Source organism: Saccopteryx bilineata, chromosome 2, assembly GCF_036850765.1.
Source record: "Saccopteryx bilineata isolate mSacBil1 chromosome 2, mSacBil1_pri_phased_curated, whole genome shotgun sequence".
Taxonomy (NCBI): domain Eukaryota; kingdom Metazoa; phylum Chordata; class Mammalia; order Chiroptera; family Emballonuridae; genus Saccopteryx; species Saccopteryx bilineata.
In genome coordinates this window covers 324,002,325-324,014,563 of record NC_089491.1, presented here as the reverse complement: position 1 = coordinate 324,014,563, position 12,239 = coordinate 324,002,325, and the positions used below count along the sequence as shown (strand labels likewise).

Sequence of the window (12,239 nt, the reverse complement as noted above, 5' to 3'; positions counted from 1 at the left end):
GCAGAATCCCTGCCCGTGTCCTTAGGACGGGACTGTCCAGTCCCCAGAAATGGTAGTTGCTTGTCTAGATGATATCTGACCACTCAGCAAAAGCCTATTTTTCAAACATTTATTTTAAAAACCAATAGTCAAATCAAATGTGATTCTCTTTTTAATCATTGGAAACATATTTTCTTACACATGTTTGAAGTTGTCTCTTCACCAGGAGCTGTTATTTTACTGGTTCACTATTATGTCACAAACTTGGATATGTTTTTTTGATGGGGTTATTTTGTTGGAAAATGCTACCAATTTACTCAGTGTCTAGGAGCTTTCGACACCTTAGCATGAAGACTATGATTTAGAACTTCAGTAATTTGTCATTTTAGGGCCACAAATAGAATGTGTACACGTTGATACCTAAATCCACGCTGAAAGCTGCAGCTCACTCCCGTTAATAATGGCGAAGCTCCTAGAGTTAATGGCGTGTAGTGTCTCCCTTCTCTAAGTGTGGTGCTTCAGACAAATCGTTCGATTTACAATAGAAGTGATCTTACGTATTAAAGAGTGATACTGAAGTAGGATTCGGTTCCAAGTGTTTGCTTTCTTGCTCTGTCTTCATTTTAAAAATCTCTCAAAGGAATTTATGATTTCCCTTCTCTCTCTCCATGGAGTGTCCTGCTCGCGTGTTTCTGTAAGCATTGGGTGACTGTGTCCTTGGCGCTTGGCCTTCTGCATACCCGGAGAGGGTTCTAGACCTTAGAGCACAGGCTTCTCGCTTAACATGAGTGTGTCAGTGGAAGAGACAGAACTGTTGTACACATGTGTGCACACACATGGAAAGAGTCACCCAGCACACTAGATGCTGACAGACTTCTCCTGAAAGCTCCAAATAATGTGGAGGCTTTGGCAGTGGCGTCTGACTCCCACCTTCCCATTTCTGTGAGATAACCCTAGGACATAAAAATAGGCAACAACAAGCTAGAAAGAGTGTCATCACTACTGAAATGATAGCTATCACTTATTACATGTTCATGATTGTCCAGGCACAGCTAAGTGCCTTACATGCACCAGTTCATTAGTCTTTCAAACACCACCACCAACAACCACCCTGTGTTAGGTAGCTGTTGTCCCAGTGCAGCTGGTGGAGACCCTGGGGAGTAATCAGCGCAAATTTCCTTAACTTGGAAGTGGCAGCTTCTGTACTCACATGGAAGGAGCAGGAAAGTGAATTTGCATCCGTCTTCCCACTGACTCCCCCTATAGGGGAAGTATATTAATGGCAGCCAGCTGAAGAGGAAGGGTTCCAGGAGGCTCTTCCTGCCTGCGTATGGATAAATATCAGATGTGGGTTGACTCCTATGGGTCCAAAGATGGAGTAAAGGGAGGGGGGGAGGCTTATGAAAGATTTTGCAGCACAGAAAAAGGAAGGAAACATAACACTAAAAATGCAAGGGAACAGCCTACATCTGACAAAATTATGAGAAGTCAATTTTAGGAAGTAATTTTTAGATAGCATCTGCTTTGTGTCTTAAAATACAAAGAAACATAGGCTTTGAAGTGACTGAGAGGTGGTTAAGCCAGGCTGTGATGGAGAAAGAGGCAGGAAAGTAGTCTCTGGAAAGGGGAAGGGGGAGTCACGGGAGAGGGGCCTCCACGTGGAAGAGAGTGTTGGGGGTCCCGGCCCCCCACTTCTGGATGCACAGCATGGGCAAGTCCCTGGACCTCTCGGGCTGCAGTCTTCTTGTCTCTAATGTGAGGCGAGCTGCTTACTGTTGTTGTCATGAGAATTTAAAATGGACGAGGAGCGCTGAAGCGTGTATTAAAGTGCAAAATCAACACGATAGAAATATTAAATCCATAACAAAACTAAGATCTCCAGAACCCAGAGGAAGGGACTAAAGTGACAAAATAGAAAAGAAGATACATGTATGTGGACAAGAGAGAATGGAGAGATGCTAGGAGAGAAACTGATGTTTTTAAAGAGGCAGGGACAAATGGGGTGGACGCTGCAAATGAAATGGAACTGAATCTTGAGATTAAAAAGGCTACTTGCTAGGACAACGCCAGCAACACTAGGAATAATCCTGAATGTTATCTGTTAATTAGAAGGGTAGAAAAAGAATCAGTGGAATCAGGCTTCGCTGAAAGGGAGAAAGCTCAGCCTGGCCTGGCCTCAGACTTGCTGCTGGGAACTACAGAATGCCGAAGGCGATGAAACCGTGTCTCTGTGGAAGGATACCACCTTAAGTTTGTTTTCTCCCAGACAAGGTGGTGGTCATGTAAGAAGGAAATAAAAAATCATCCCCAAATTGACAAAGATATATAATATTCCCAACCAAAAGCTGCTTGAGAAATGCATGACCTAAAGATTTACCCAGTTAGAAAGCAGCACAAAAATAAACAATGGTATAAGAATGCAAAGAGGAGCAAGAGATTGGTTATTAGTTCTCACCCTTGGCTGGGACAGCTAAGTACTTAGGAGGCTCCTGATAGACCCACCGCTGGAGCGCTTAGACAGCGCCACTGAGTATCTGCAGTTCCATTGATGAGTCGGACGGGTGTCCAGGGTTGGGAACTATTGCTTTACCAGTTTTAAACAAGATAAAATGTGCACTGTACACAGAGAATTGGGAAAGTGGGGGATATTGTCAAGGATATGTAAAAAGGATCCCTTTATTCTTGCATTTATGCTAATTGTTTAGAGAATATAAAACTTGGACCTGGCCGACTGGCTGAGTGGTAGAGCACCGGCCAGGCATGTGGAGTCCCCACTTCAACTCCTGGTCAGGGCACACAGGAGAAGCAACTATTTACTTCTCCACCCCTCCCCCTTCTCCTCTCTCTCTCTCTCTCTCTCTCTCTCTCTCTCTCTCTTCCTCTCCCTTAGCCATGGCTTGATTGGTTCAAGCAGATCATCCCTGGTGCTGAGGATGACTCCATGGAGCCTCACCTCAGGTACTAAAAGTAGCTCAGTATAAGCATAGCCCCAGATAGGGGTTGCAGGGTGAATCCCAGTCATGGTGTTTGCTGGTGTCTGTCTCTCTATTTCCCCTCTCTTAGAAAAAAAGGAAAATATGAAAATTTTATAAGATATAAAAGCAAATTTTAATAAATGAAAAAGACTATTTTCCAATGGCAGAACTCAACTTGATGAAAATGTGTTCTTCCAATGTGTGTCTAATTTATGCATTATTCAAACAAAATTCTAATTGCCTTTTTTAGAAATTGATAAATTGAAATTTCATCTGGAAGAATGAACTGGTGACATTGCAAAGAAGTTTTTAGAAACTGATACTGTGAAGGAGGTGTGTCCAACTAATTGGTGGAATTTAACAGTACAAATTAAAGCATTTGTACAGTGAATTATGAATAGAAAGATGAAACAATAAAAGATTCAAAGTCAGACCTGGTATTATAGAAATAAGAGGGGTAGTTTATCACAAAAATGAAACGATAAATGTTTATGTTACTAGTAACAGGACCTATCCTACCACTGACATGGGATATTCAATAGCTGGTTTAGGACTTAAAGTGACTAGAGGACTTGTGTTAGATAAAAGTAATTAGAAAAACCATGGGTTTTCCCAAGTCTTTATCCAGGGGTGAGGGATGAACTACTACACTGAATAAAAATTAAAAGGCAAGTGAAGGACATCCTGAACCAGCTACTGTGACTGTTCTCTGCAGTGATACTAAGTACATAAGAATCTAGAACTGTCAAGTGCTTTTTGATTCATAAGCCATGTGTTAACTTTTAAGTGTCAACTGATGCTCTGAAAGCTAGCATAAATTTAATCGTGAAACTAGACTTCTTGTAAATTGCAATCTTCAAATTGATTTAATTTGGTAATAGGAAATAAATGTTAGATTTTTCCACCTATCATTGGCATTTGTATTTATCTAGTTGTTGGCTTGCTGAGCATGGTCTTAAAAATGGAAAAGTTTAGTTCAGTGTGGTTGCTTCAAGTGAGGAAATGCATGTAATATAACTTTAAAGCACACTTTCGACAATTAAACTTGATTTATAATAAAGTAATTTTGTTTTTCTACTAGCAGTGACATAGAATATTTTTAGGGGCACTTCCAGATGACCTGAGTTAGGATAATGTTGCGAGTTTTCAATATATTTCTGTTGCTATTTTCCATTTTATGCAAAGACTGTTGTAGGCTAATTATAGAAAATTGCATTTAGTGCTATTTGGATGTACAATTAACTTTGATGCTTATGGACTGACATTTAGAGTAAAATGAGGTTATCACATTCCTTCCTGGGATTCTCCGAACTGTATTTTAATGCACTTCAGTGGTGAGAGATTTACATCTTAAATATTCTGGAGGTTTTTTGTAGTTGTTCAGACTTCACAAAATGAGAATGTTTTGAATTTTTTACTAAAAAAATTTCATGATAGCCTTATAAATTCTTTTTTTTTCTTTTTTGGTAACAGAGAGAGTTAGGGACAGACAGACAGGAAGGAAGGGAGATGAGAAACATCAATTCTTCGTTGCGGCTTTCTCATATGTGCCTTGACTGGGGGGCTACAGCAGACCAAGTGACCCCTTGCTTGAGCCAGCAACCTTGGGCTTAAGCTGGTGAGCCTTGCTCAAACCAGATGAGCCCGCGCTCAAGCCGGCGACCTCAGGGTTTCAAACCTGGGTCCTCCGTGAACCAGTCTGATGCTCTATCCACTGTGCCACCGCCTGGTCAAGCTAGCCTTATAAATTCTTCTTGGTTGTTCAGAACTTGTAGGAGATTTATATTTTGTAACTTGATCGGTGTTATGTGAAGTTCTGTCAACATAGAGATAATTTTATTTTTGAACTTTTACTAAAACTTGTTGATCTTCCTGATTTTACTTTAAATTAGAAAAGACTGCACCTAAAATTTATTTTTTATTTTTATTTATTGATTTGAAGGAGTCAGGGAGAGAGAACAGGAGAGAGAAGAAGAGAGAGAGAGAGAGAGAGAGAGAGAGAGAGAGAGAGACAGGAATATCAATCTGTTCCTGCATGCGCCCTGACCGGGGATGGAACCAGCAGCCTCTGTGCTTCAGGACCTTGCTCAACCGAGATATCCAGTCAGGGCAACACCTAAAATTTAAATCCTTGAAGGAATGGGCATCATGGAAAAATATATTTGTATCATTTGTAATTTAAAAGACGTTATTCTTAAAGAAAATCAGAAAGTAAATGGTGTGCCAGGCTAATCAGAGATTAGGGTCAGAGCCCCCTCATGTCTTGCTCTTTGCCTGACTTCATACGTAAGCCATTACAGCAGCTGTGAATACCACTGGAAGAGTAATCACAAAACCTTCTTGTGAATATATGTATTATCATTTCCTTCCTCACTACATTCTTCTGATTTTGTTCCAGGCTCGCAGAAAGGAGGTATTTATCCAGGAACGGTATGGAAGATTTAATTTAAATGACCCATTCTTGGCGCTGCAGAGAGACTATGAAGCAGGAGCTGGTGATAAAGAGAAGAAACCAGTCTGTACTAACCCCTTGTCCATCCTGGAAGCAGTCATGGCCCACTGCAGAAAAATGCAAGAAAGGATGTCCACACAGCTGGCTGCTGCCGAGAGCAGACAAAAGAAGGTACTGAGACTTTCAAGTGGCCATTTTTTCCCATAATGCAATGTAGAGTGCAGACACACTCTGAGGTTAGCTTTTGTTCTTAGAGACTGTATTTTCGAAAAGAGTTGGGATAGTACTTAAAATGCAAAATTCTGACAGATTCTGGTGGCCTTTTTTTCAAATGTCACTCAAAATAAATAAATAAAAAACACTAAACCAGAAAAGAAATATGACAAAGAATTTATCTTTCCCATAATGGTGACTTTGGTACTGTCTTTTTTTTTTTTTTTTTTTTTTTGGTCAGGGACAGAGAGAGAGAGAGAGACAGGGATAGATAGGGACAGACAGACAGGAATGGAGAGAGATGAGAAGCATCAATCATCAGTTTTTCGTTGCGACACCTTAGTTGTTCATTGATTGCTTTCTCATATGTGCCTTGACCGCGGGCCTTCAGCAGACCGAGTAACTCCTTGCTGGAACCAGTGACCTTGGGCTCAAGCTGGTGAGCTTTTTGCTCAAGCCAGATGAGCCCGCGCTCAAGTTGGCGACCTCGGGGTCTCGAACCTGGGTCCTTCCGCATCCCAGTCCAACGCTCTATCCACTGAGCCACCGCCTGGTCAGGCTGGTACTGTCTTTAAAATGTGAATTTTTTCTTCTTTGAATTTCCCTTTTCTAGTGACATGAGACGTGTAACTGCGAGAGGGGTGACCTGGTAAGGCAGCCAGGACTCAGATCCCATGGGGCATCCCCAATTTAGTGTATCCAGCTTCCGTCTCAGATATTTCTCTAAAGTTAAAAGGTGTTTAAATGATCTCTTTGGAAAATGAAACTGGCCTGGGAGGATTAGAATGAAACTGCATGCAATCTCACGGCATGTCATCCTGAGGCCCTGGACAGTCTCACAGCCGCCTCCGGGCTCTGATAGCTGTGTACGCTCAGACCTCCAGGCTCCTGCTTGCATGTGTTTCATTTAAACCAGCTTCCTCCCCACTCCTCACCGCTCCGACCAACACACTCACTTATTGCACATAAACAGCTGCTTCCAAGAGTCCTGAGTGATAAAAGCTTACTGTCATCAGCCATGAGGAAATAGAAGTTTAAATTTTGTCCTTCCAATATACAGCCAAGACTACCAATTCCCTTTATTAGAAAAAAGAGTGAGGAAACCAGGGAAGCTAATGATGTCTAATATAATTAGAATTAAGAGCAATATGCTCTTCCAACCATCATTAAAGCACAAATTAAAATGTCTCTAAAGCGTAATTTAAAATGCCCTTTTCAGAGAACTTGTTATTGCATACGTGTAACACCTGCTTGAAAATTAACCTGAATGCACTCTACTGTAAATATTTATGATCTCGTCATTTAATGTGTATGTCTTTTCCCTGTAATTATATCTTGGCATTAAGATACGTATGTCAATGTTCTGGAATAGGTGTTGAATAAAAGCAAACATTGTCATGAGTATGTCACCTGGCAGAAATCTAAAGCCCTGAGTGAAATAGGAAAGAAGAAAGAATTACAGGCTTTTCATGGATGTAAGGTAGAATCAAAGAGTTTTATTCTGGATATTGCAAACCCTCTTCAAAGCCTAGCAGACAACCATTGAGGTTTCCGGGGATTGTCACACATCCCCACGCACAGCATCTGCGAGAGCCTGTGTGTTTCAGCTAATGTCACTGCAACTCATCTGTGTTTCTTGAATGAGACACATTTCAGTTATGTTCTTAACATGTCAAGTGAGCTCCTTCATAGTAAACTATTTCTGCTGGGTTTTATACTGTGCTATCAAAAATCAAGAAACTATTTTGTTTTCATTGTCGTTTCCACTTAATATATAAAATACATTCTTTCCTAAATTTTACTCCAGGTTTACATTTTATCTCTTGTAGAAAAAAAAAAAAGATGAAGGAACTCATTTTGCATCGAATCAAAGATTTTATTATCTAGCTGATATTTTTTTTTCTTAATCAACTTACATCCTGTTTGTTTCTGAATGACTGGGTCTTTTCCAACCTGGCTGGGAGTGAAAGGAAGTTGTTTCTGTCCTATGGGACCTGACAGGCTAGTGTGAAATGAGCCAGTGATCTGTCTCCCGCATATAACGGGGATACAGTGGTCCTTTATGGCCAGAGTCATTGGCTCTGTAGTCTCAGTGAAAGGTCGCTCTGATAGGCAATGCTCCCCAGCGTCCCTAACGACTACTCTGTCCTGGTAGGTTATAGCATGTAAGAAGAGTTACAGTTTGTGCTCTTATCCTGAATCTTACAAAGAAAATATCACATCAGCTGATAAGACCAGAAACAGGGCAGTCATTTTTCTAGCAACAAAATTCCCTCTAACGTTTAGTCTTGAAAGTAAATAATTTCAACCAGACATCTTCAATTCCCTTGAATATCGAATAAATTGCAGCTTTAGAAATCTGAAAGCTGTAAGACAAATCCATTACTTTCAATGAGTCCAGTTCTTTAAATCACTGCCAGAGAAGAGTCAGGGAGAGCAAAGGCCTCATTATCTACAATTCAAGTACTTATTATCTGACACTGGGCATGGCCCTTGGGTAATTCTAAGACATTTGGTCTGAATGCTGCTCTGGTTGGCCCCTCGGGCAAGAGAAGAGGCTCCGTGCTCATTTGTGCGTTGGTTCCTGCTGAGACTACTAATAGGAGGGTTAACTGTTTGGTAATTTGTGTGCCAGGAAAATTTGGGCAAGAATCAATTTGGCAAATGGACTGAGCCCTTAAAGCCACTTGGAATAAGCTAATGAGCATTCGTCATGGGGAGCCTTGCCTCCGGTAATTTACTCTGACTTTAGAGCCAGTAACCTAGGGTAGAGTGGTATCTGGGTTTTTATTACTTATCTTGTACATCATCTGTTAATAGAGTTTTTATCCTAATTTATTTTTAATTATTTTAGTCATACTTAGGAAGTATAATTTGTAACCCCCAAAAAGGAAAGAACTTTTAATTTGAGCAGAGCCTTTAAAAGTAAGAAGCCAAGATAATAACTAGGAAATTCAGAAGGGAGCAATTTTTTTTCACCAGTCAAAAAATTAGAAGGAGCTCTGTGTATTGGGCATAGGTTCACCTAGGTGGCAGCTCACATAATGAGGTCAGTTGCATGACGTTAGAGGTATCAGGCAGGATTCGTAGTTGTGAGCAAATGAAGCCAGGATTTATTGAGTTAAGCAGAAAACGCATTTATTGGTTGGTTACATCATGGTAGGGCTTGGCTGGGACAGGTCGGGGACCTGCTCTTACCAGCCAGCATCCCCAACAAATGCTAATGAGAGATCTAATCTGAGGTGCATGACACTTTTGCTCAGGGGAGCTCGACACTGCAGCTTGCTGACTCAGCCCTGCTGCCTTACTTGCTCTGGGTCTTATGAGAGTGGTGCCTCCACTGGCCTTCATCTCTGCCTCCCTCATTTCCCACTTGAAGCTTAAGAACAGGTGCATTTCATTGGCCAGGCTTAGACCCCACACCCTCTTGGCTATAGGAAGACCAGGAAGGCCACTATGTCACTCCTGTAGGGAAGAATAATAAGGTGGAAAATTATCCTCTCCTAACCTGGGGCGGGTGGGGGCCAGGTACTAGACAAACAAAGAAATGACAACTGGGCCAGAAAAGAGTAAGCAAATGGTTTGGTTTAATGTCGTATGCTTTTTCTTCCTATTACAGCTAATTGTACTGTTCTGACACTTGTATTCAGTGCTCTCTACTTCATTGTATAATAGTTTATTAACATATAAGTCTAATTTAATTTTAAGTTGTTTTCTAGACTTCCATTCAAGGACAATATGATAGAGAACCATCTATAATAACATTATTGGGAAGATATTTAGGACATTTTTTACATGAGTGATTATTTTAGCTCATACATGAGTCTTTTTGGTGTGGTTTGTTGTTATATTGCAGCCTGCGCTTTGACTCCCCAGACGCACGGCAGTGAGTGTGTGTGTAAGGCAGGGGTCCAGAACCTATGGCTCACGAGCCAGATCTGGATCTTTTGACGGCTGCATCTGGCTCGCAGACAAATCTTTAATAAAAAAAAAAAAAACATTAAAAATATAAAACATTCTCATATATTACAATCCATTCATTTCCTACCGCTCATGTTCATGGTTGCGGGTGGCTGGAGCCAATTACAGCTGTCCTCTGGAACAACACCAAATTTTTATTGGGTAATGCGTAACGTACATGGGTCATTGTATGGCTCTCATGGAATTACATTTTAAAATATGTGGTGTTCATGGCTCTCTCAGCCATGAAGTTTCCCGACCCCTGGTGTAATGAGAGTTTGAGACTGAGGTCGTGGCTCTGAGCAGACTCAGAGTGGAGGGCAGTATGCCTGACCCATGTCTTGTGTTCCCTCCTTGAAACTCTAGAACAAGGAGAAGGGACAGCGAATATCTGTAGAGCTCAAACTGTGACTGCAAGCTCTAGCCCCTATGAAAGGGGGGGAAAAAGATCTTTTAATATGTCTTATTGTTATGAATTTGTTTACCAGGATTGGGCAGGTGGATGGGGTGTTCAGTTGGAGAAGAGGGCAGGATGCAGTGAGTATTAGAGGATACGGGGAAGCAATAACGAATACAGGTCAATGTCATGGTACTTGTGGTCATGGCAGATGCACTCTGCTTTCTCACTTTACAGACCATATGTGCTCCCCTCTCCATTTACCCCTTGGAGTCTGGTCGCTTTTATGTAGCCACTCTGGTCCCACACGCACAGTTTTCTCTTTCGTTTTGTGAAAACAATAATTGGTTTTCAAATATCAAAGCAAGCCTTGGATTCCTGTGATAAACTTGAGTGGGTCACCTTTATTCTTTTCATGTATTGCTGGGTTCAGTCTGCTTATATTTTGCTAAGGAGTTCATAACTGATAATTTTTCTGTAAATTAAAAACAAAAAAAATACTTAAGTGTTTTGATTGATGGTAATTCTAGGCTTATATAGTGAAGAAACAAACTATAGGAGAAGTTTGTTCCTGGGTGAAAAGATCCTGGGATAATATCAAGATTGAGATTGTTGTCAAGTCATTTAAGAAGTGTGGCATTTCAAATGCCATAGATGGAACTGAGGACGAGGCAATATATGAAGACAGTGATTCATCATCAGACATAGATGAGGACAAGCTAATGGATGGGAGTTTTGACAGTGATGAGGAGTTGTATGAATATTATGATGGTACTTTATGTAATACATTTATGAGCTCAATAACTTTATGTAATAATTTTTTTTTCAAATTTCTGGCCCCAAAATTAAGGTGTGTCTTATACATGGAGAAATACGGTATGTCTCTCAAATTGGATACTTTTTTTTACACTGTTTTCAAATTCATTTTCCTTTTTAATTCTACTCTTTCAAATCTGCTATTAAGACTATTTGGTAAATAAACTTTTTCCTCATTTTAGGTATTATGCTTTTTAGTTTCCATTTATATGCCAAGATTCCCCTTCTGTTCTGTCATAGTGACCATATTTTCTTTGATAGTGGCTGCTTTAAGGTCCTTGTCTGCTAATTCCAATATAGATCATCTTAGATCCAGTTGGTATTTGAGTACATTTCTCTTGACAATGGATCACTTTTTAAAAAATATGTTCTTTGCCTGTCGTGTTCTAGACATTATAGATGATATGGCACAGAGATTCTGTTATCTTCTGAAGAATATATTTCGTTCTAGTAAGTAGTCAACCTGGTTCGATTCACACTTCACTCCCTATCTCCTTGCAGTTGGCACTGGCTAAAATATTTGCAGAGTTCTCTCTGCCATTCAGTGGCCACCTCTGTCACTCAGTGTGGAGATTCCCTGATGAAAATATAATTCAGAAGTCAGCCAGAGATGCTGGTGGGTCCATTGTGGATTCATCTGCTGCCTCCTCAGGCCGGTATAAAGGGTGCTCTATGCTTGAGCTTCTGCCACTGTCAGGGCAGAGAACTGCCCTCCCTTGGAAAGCTACCCAAGGGCAAATCTCATGCAATGCTGTAAGTTCCTTTTTAATGGAAGATAAAGATATACACCTCTCTTATTTTTGCTACTTTTACTGCTTTCCAGAGCTTTCAAATAATTATTTTTTATATATTTTTAGAGGTTCATAATAATTATCTGCCGAGATAATAAAAATAAAAATAAAAGTTATTTCACCATTACTGGTAGTGAAACTTTCTCTGATGTACTTCGTAATTGTTAAATTACAACTCCTATCTTAAAAAAAAACTTACATCCATCTATAAGTTTAGTATGTTCAATTCTCTAGATCCTAGCTTGCCTGTAAATATGTCTTCAGAGGAAAAACATTGTGCAAAAGTGACATATTTTTAAATAGCACAAATGGTTATTATATTATAAATTAAAAACAATATTTTTTTAGTGTCAGGCACAGTGGTGCATGCTTTACATGTGCTGCCTCATTTAATCTTGTATCATTATTATTCCTTGATTGTGCAGATAAAGGAACCAAACAGAACTGATCTTTAGAGGGAGAACTTATCAGTCATATAACCAGGAAGTTTGGGATCAGAACTTACTACTATATCTCTTTTTCAAGCACAAACATTTTATGTTCAGGCCACAATGATCAATAAATTTTTTTAATGTAAAAGAATATTTTTAAAGTATGGGAGTATGTTTACATACCGATTGGAAGGAGCTAGTATAGTGGGGGATGTTCAGTGTTTG

The 12,239-nt window shown here is 40.1% G+C and overlaps 1 protein-coding gene across 3 annotated transcripts in view; it reads left to right on the top strand.

Moving 5' to 3' along the window:
* Positions 1-12,239, top strand: part of CTTNBP2 (cortactin binding protein 2) — a 165,822-nt gene that overhangs the window by 57,390 nt on the left and 96,193 nt on the right. For all 3 annotated transcript variants that reach the window (XM_066262172.1, XM_066262174.1, XM_066262175.1), the window contains exon 3: positions 5,353-5,577. In XM_066262172.1, the coding sequence (XP_066118269.1) occupies positions 5,353-5,577 (225 nt within the window). The remainder of the gene's footprint in view (positions 1-5,352; positions 5,578-12,239) is intronic.